At 41.4% G+C, this 6,568-nt stretch overlaps 1 protein-coding gene across 1 annotated transcript in view; it reads left to right on the top strand.

Annotated features, from left to right (window-relative positions):
• LOC109375033 (opioid-binding protein/cell adhesion molecule-like) overlaps positions 1-6,490 on the top strand; it is a 328,363-nt gene extending 321,873 nt beyond the window's left edge. Inside the window, exons 2-3 of the mRNA XM_019630116.1 lie at positions 5,672-5,904; positions 6,322-6,490. Of these exons, the coding sequence (XP_019485661.1) occupies positions 5,672-5,904; positions 6,322-6,356 (268 nt within the window). The 3' untranslated portion in view covers positions 6,357-6,490. The remainder of the gene's footprint in view (positions 1-5,671; positions 5,905-6,321) is intronic.
• Positions 6,491-6,568: the final 78 nt, after the last annotated feature.

Below are 6,568 nucleotides of genomic sequence, written 5' to 3' on the forward strand. Positions count from 1 at the left end.
AACCAGTGCTGTAAATTCTATGAAGTGTAGCATCTTTGATATTAACATTAGGTTACAAAGGGAGTGGAGGTTTAGAATGATAGTCTGTATTAAAGATTAAACTTTATTTGCTAATGTCTTCTCATTGAGACAGAGAAGCATGCAATAAATTTTACGTATTATCCCAATAACAAGGGTGAAAATCTAAAGGCATTTCCTAGTTAACTTCAGCGTCTCAAAATGCCAGTTGTCAGTCATTTGAACACTAACACCTATGATGTTATCCTTATAGAACAGACCCTCTTTATGGGGCTGGTTTAAGAGACTTGTTCTCCAACTACCCAGATTATCTACATATTCCTACAGCTATCTATGAATGTAAGTGAGGTGTGACTTTCATTTTTGAGTTAGACATGCTTTTCAGATGAACATCATATTGCATTCAGATTTAAGATTGTGAAAAAACTTCATCTAGCATGCAGGCCACAATGGGTCATTTTCTGACCACTTGGTCTCAGATATGATCCCAGTCCCCATGGCACTCTCCATTCCTTACTCTGCTTTATTTTTTGCCACTAAGTCACTGACACTAATATATTTCTTTACTTGTATGCTTTCACTGTCTCACTGGACAGAGCTTCAAGGGGCATGACATTTCCTGCCCCTTTCCTAGCATTCTTTGTTCCTGGAAAGTTCTCTAGTACACATTAGACACTCATTAAATGTCTGTGGTCAATCATAGCACTTTTTAATTATATATCTGCAGAGGCAAAATATAAAAATAGAGACAAAGATAACAAATACAAACAAAACAATTACAACTGGCCAATGTCACTTTTCAGGAAGATTTTATTATTTTGATTAAATTCCAACCTATTTCTTGTCTGGTTTCTTTAAGGCAGTGGTTTTCAAATAGGGAACCCTAGACCAGCAGCACCAACCTCACCTGAAAATTTGTTAGAAATGCAAATTTTCAGACCACCTCCAACCCACTGGACCAGAAGCTCCTGGGAGTTGGACCCAACAATCTGTGTTTTAAAAAGCTCTCTCGGTGATTCTGATGCATACTAAAGTTTGAGAACCACTGTTTAAAGGCATGGGTTTCCCCTACCTGTACCTCCTCCTCTGAAACAAAATAAGCCTGCATCTTATCCACATGTTCCATGATCAGTGGCATTGGAAATGACACTTTTCCTGCAGGGTTCCTTTTTTCCAGTGTCTTTTGGACACCTCTTTGTTCTTTCTGATTCTTATTTTCACCTCTTCTCAAAGATAGCTAGCACTGTTTTTTAAGGATGTACAAAATTACTTTCAAATATCTTTTCTGTTCTGCTAAATTATTTTATCTCTTATGAGAAAATTAGTACCAGACATGTGAGGAAAACTGATTGGATAAGGCCAACGAACTTTGGCTCGCCTTGTTACCTGGATTCTCAAGCCACAGTACTTTCTTTTCAAGGAGCATACCACAGCTCTCAAGTACAGAAACTCTATAGCTAGGTTGCTTAAGTTTGAATACCCTACTCTGAGAGTACCAGCTGTGGACTTTAGGAGTCCTGAAGCTTTCTGTGTTTCAGTTTTCTCATCTGTAAAATGTGGATATTACTAGCTAGAGCATATCTCAAGGGGGAGATATGAGGATCGAGAGATATAATATATGGGAAGTTATTAAGCTGTGCCAGGTATAGAATAAGTACTGTATATAATTGTAGATATTACCTGTGATAGAGTAGTAATGACTTCTCTTATCAAGGGCCAGTAGCTTGGAATGTAAAAATTTTAAACGCCTGAAGAAGTTTTCAAGAAATCAGAAAGTTGACGCTAATGTTTCTCAACTTTCTTCTTGGATCTCCCTTATTTAACATCAAAAAACCTCCTTCATGTGCATCTTGTTAGTGAGAATCCAAGACACAGCCATAAATAGCAAGGAAGGAGCCAGGTTTGAAAGAATATTTAAACATGTTTTTTAAGTCCTCCCCTAAGCTCTTCTTACTGCTGGTCAGAGGACAGTGAAAGAGTCCTATTGTGATGGAAGAAAGCAAGAAGTATTGACACTACACTTCCTTCTGAAACACAGAAACATTATGAGGAAAATAACTGTCCTCAACCACCATCCTCATTCTACCAAGTTTTTTTATCATTCGTCAGGCTTTTGGACTGTACAGACTCAATGATCCAGCTCTGCCCCATTTGAGAGATGTTTTCTGTCCAGTTACTCCTTTCTATTTGCCCTCCATGCTCACTAATGAGGCCCAGGTTTAACAGCAGATAAAACTGGGGTCTGGTCATCCATGTGGAGTTTGTCTAGCTCAGTGGTTCTCAACCTTCCTAATGCCGCGACTCCTTAATACAGTTCCTCATGTTGTGGTGACCCCCAACCATAAAATTATTTTCGTTGCTACTCTATNGGATTCCATGATTCCTTACATTATATGTGGGAAGGTATTTGCAGGGAAATCCGTAGGCTGTAATTTCTGCCCTGCCAGAATCTTTGCTCCCACGATACTCTTGCTGGGAGCCTGTGGCTGACTTGCTCAATTCTTCAAAAAGATATCAAGCTCCCCAGACTCTCTGCTTTTAATTTAAAATTTTAATTTATACTTTTCCATGGATGATACTGAGACAGACATAGGCATGAGTAAATATGTCAGGATAATCTATTGAATGGAATTAAAATGGTGTATGCTTGGGAAACATTCTAATTTCATCTCGCTCACTTCTTTGCCAACTATAATGGACAAATCAGGAGGCTGGATTTTAGAGCTGTGTAGGATGTGGAGGAAGAGGTGGCAGAGTGAGAGCTGGGTGACAAATAAATAACGTGAATTGTTCTGGTTTTCAAGGCACCCCTGACTAGCCACAGGGCAGGTTCTGAAGCAGCTGTCTAGGACAGGTAGGCAGGTGTGAAAGCAAATGCCCTCATGGACTTTTACAACTCTGCATGGAATTCTGCACCATTGGCGAGGACCAGAGGGGGCTAGGGATATGGGGCTGGATAGTGGGAAAAGAGACTTTTATCGTTCTTACTTTAAGAGACACTTTTCTTCTTTACCCAAGGGTTCATTGCTTCTGAAATGGCTTTGCCTTATGCTGTAGCACTACCTTTTAAGACAGTCACAAAAGAAGAAAGTGGAAAAAAGGGAGGCACCCCAAAGCCACATGGTGATTCCAAATATGAGCTGGCTATCCACCCCACGACTTGCCCATTTCTGTGGAGAAACTCTTTGCTAAAATATGTGCTTGTCCTTCATCTACCCTAAAATTCACCCTTACCACTGCCTCTGAAAAACTGTTTTACCAGCTAATGATGCCTCCTTGGGTTAGGAGTGAGGCCCTTGGAATAACTTTCACTTTCCTTACCACCCTGCAGTATATGCNGTTAAGAGTTATTCAAACAGGGATTTGGTCTTTATGAAAATACAGTCATCATTAGAAAAGCTTGCATATTATCTCTTATTCATTTACAACTGAGAGTGAGTGAATGAGTTTATCATATTTTTTTCATAAGAAATATTTTTGAAAGTTAAAAGCTGGGAAGGTCCATTGGGGAATTAGTCTTTATAAGTGAAATGGAAATTTCTAAAGAAGGAAAAACATTCTGGAAAGTGAAGTTAGGGTCCCAGGATATGAAGAAAACAGCATGAATTCAATTTTTCTTTATATCAGTGACACACCTTTTAAGGTGGGAGTCATTCAATGATACCTGAATTATCAGTGTCTTATGGTGAGTGCACCTGCGCCCCCCAAACTCATGTCACTGATGTTTGACTTACCAAGAAACGATTAAAATATTAGATCTGTAACTACTGGTGGGCAGGAATGCCCATGGTTAAATGAAAAGAAAAGCTTCATAGGAATATTAGACTATGGTTCTATTTCAGGTAAAAGCAAATCAACACAGCCTTTGTACATGTGAATATACTCGTATGTATGTGAAGATAAGGTGTGGAAGAGAAGTATAATAACAGGCTGTTACTGAAATAATGACCTCAGGGAACTAGGAGATGGGTGGGGATGCAATGATTAGCTTGGCCTTTATGCATCTTTGTATTATATTTCTTCACATGTTTATTTTACTTTTGTAGTTTGAAAAAAAGCAAATAGAGACAATTTAAAAGAGAAGAATCTCTTCCTGCTATAATTTGAATGTGCCTAGTTACCACCCCACCTCTACCTCATGGCTGCAGGTACCTGCTGAATAATAGGTGCTGTACATGAGAAAACCTCAGTAATTAGAAGTTAGTATTATTTTTATTCCTCCTACCAACAAGAGAGAGTACCTCACTAGACTGTGCGCTTTCCCCTTTCAACTAAAGGTGTCCTCTTGGTGTTCCAGTATCATTCTGTCCCCCTGACCCTTCTGGGTGTGTCAGGCTGGTCACTTTGCCAAAGGGAAAACAGCATGTCCCAAATGTGTGTGCTCTCTCCTCCACTGCCAGTGTCTTTGGCATTCTGCCCATCTCCTGAGCCCTGTCAGAAGGATCTCTGCTGTCGGTCGAAATGGGATCAGATATGGTGAGGGATGGCAGTATTTTTTTCACTGTCTCCTCACCTGGAGGCACTGGGTTCACATTTCTTGTCCCCAGGAGGCACACCTCTACCTTCTCTGCTAGGACATCTGAGGAAAGCAGCAGGGCTGTAGTTTACTAGAGCATTGGGCAGTAGGTGGGCACAACTATAACCCTTTAACCATGCCCTTCATTGCAAACCTATATTTGTAAAGGAGTCCCTTTTCTTAATTTTCTGTTTACAAGTTCTGTGTTTCTGGGGGCACATAGGCAACTTTTCTTCCTGACCAACAGGCATATTTATTTCTACATTAAACCTGGTAGCTTGCCGGTCATACACACCAAAAGCAAATTCCATTTGCCTCCGGTTGTTGAGAAGAGTAGGTGAGAGGTACAGTAGAGGTCAGCTCTTCATCTAGATGATAACCTAGGCGACACTGGTCTTGTTTTCTCTCAGAGGGTAGGGAGAGGAGTGTATGAGAGCAGGGGAAATCTACCTGACCACTTTCTTCTTCCCCCATCTGAAATCTTAAGAGGTAACCATGGCTTCCTCCATAATCGTTGGCTTTCTAAGGTGAATTTTACCAATCCATGTTATAAATTGTAGTTTGCAGGTACTGGGCAGCTCAGGGGTACAAGGAGGTTATCAATATCCGGGAGGTTTGCAGGTAAATGTGTTCCATGTTTTACTAACAACAGGTTATATATTTGCTTTATGGATTATCTGTGACCTATTTGAAATACTGATCCACATTCTCTCCCCTACGCCCCTGGGCCACTTCCCCCACAAGGTACTAAATGTGCTCAAGAAACATAAACTAATTTTCATAGAAGCCTAGGGGAACAATAAAATGGAAAGCAAATACACACAAAGATATTCTCATAATACGTTCCTAAATCAAATAAAAATGATTTTGTATCATCGGTTCTTCACGATGATTCAGGCCACTGTTACCGAATATTTTGGAAGTATCATCAATAATTAATTGTTTTCTTTTAGCACTGGGTTAGGGTGTGTCATTTATTCCTTGAAATATAGCCACTATATTTATCATATAATCTCTCAACACTCTCTCCCTCCCATCCCTCCTCTTCTTCTTACCTTTTTCCCTTCCTCAATCCTCCCCTTCTCCTTCCCTGTCCTCCCCACTCCCCGTTCCTTCCTTCCCCACCACATCCCACAGGTGTACCATAGATGACCGAGTCACGCGGGTAGCCTGGCTAAACCGCAGCACCATCCTCTACGCTGGGAACGACAAGTGGTCCATAGACCCTCGTGTAATCATCCTGGTCAACAGCCCAACCCAGTATAGCATCATGATTCAGAACGTGGATGTGTATGACGAGGGCCCCTACACCTGCTCTGTGCAGACCGACAACCACCCCAAGACCTCGAGGGTCCACCTCATCGTGCAAGGTGGGTCACAGCTAGATTTGCAGGTTGGGGTTACTGTCAACGACCGGAAGGGAAGCGTAATCTCAGTCTTTGCTTCTACTTACTTCTGAAGACACAAAAAGACATTTTCCTCTGTAAAATCCAGATGGAGTGTCAGTCTGGGATTCCTTTTCACTGGCTGAGTTCTTGACTGAGTATCTTCACAAATGTTCTCAATTTTATCTCTGGTCCTTCGGTTCTTATTAATCAGTTGTTTGGCATGGGCTAGTAGAGATCTCTTAAGTTACGTAGCACTCTGGAGTAGGGGCTAGATGTATTTTAAAAATAGATACGGTGCTGCTGTCTGTGCCTTTAAATATCGTTTATAGTCTTATTTTTTAACCAAAGGTTAATAAGGCTGACAATGAGATCACGTGATTTGTGGCTGATTTTGTGTAGATGGTGGCTGTGCGTGTTGCAGAAGGGGTTCTTGAGTGCTGTGTCACCAGGTTCTCTCCGGCGTTGCTGCTGTGCTCATGTCTCTCTCTTAGCCCCACAAGGAGCCAAGATCAAGCAACAGAGACTAGTCAAAATGATATCTCCAGGGCCGGCCGAGTGGCGCATTGGTTAAGAGCTGGCTTGAGACGCCAGAGGGCCCCGGTTTGGATCCCACATATGAGGGCCAGTGACACTGCCCTCTACAGCT

The sequence above is a fragment of the Hipposideros armiger genome, unplaced genomic scaffold (genome assembly GCF_001890085.2).
Source record: "Hipposideros armiger isolate ML-2016 unplaced genomic scaffold, ASM189008v1 scaffold_894, whole genome shotgun sequence".
Taxonomy (NCBI): Eukaryota; Metazoa; Chordata; class Mammalia; order Chiroptera; family Hipposideridae; genus Hipposideros; species Hipposideros armiger.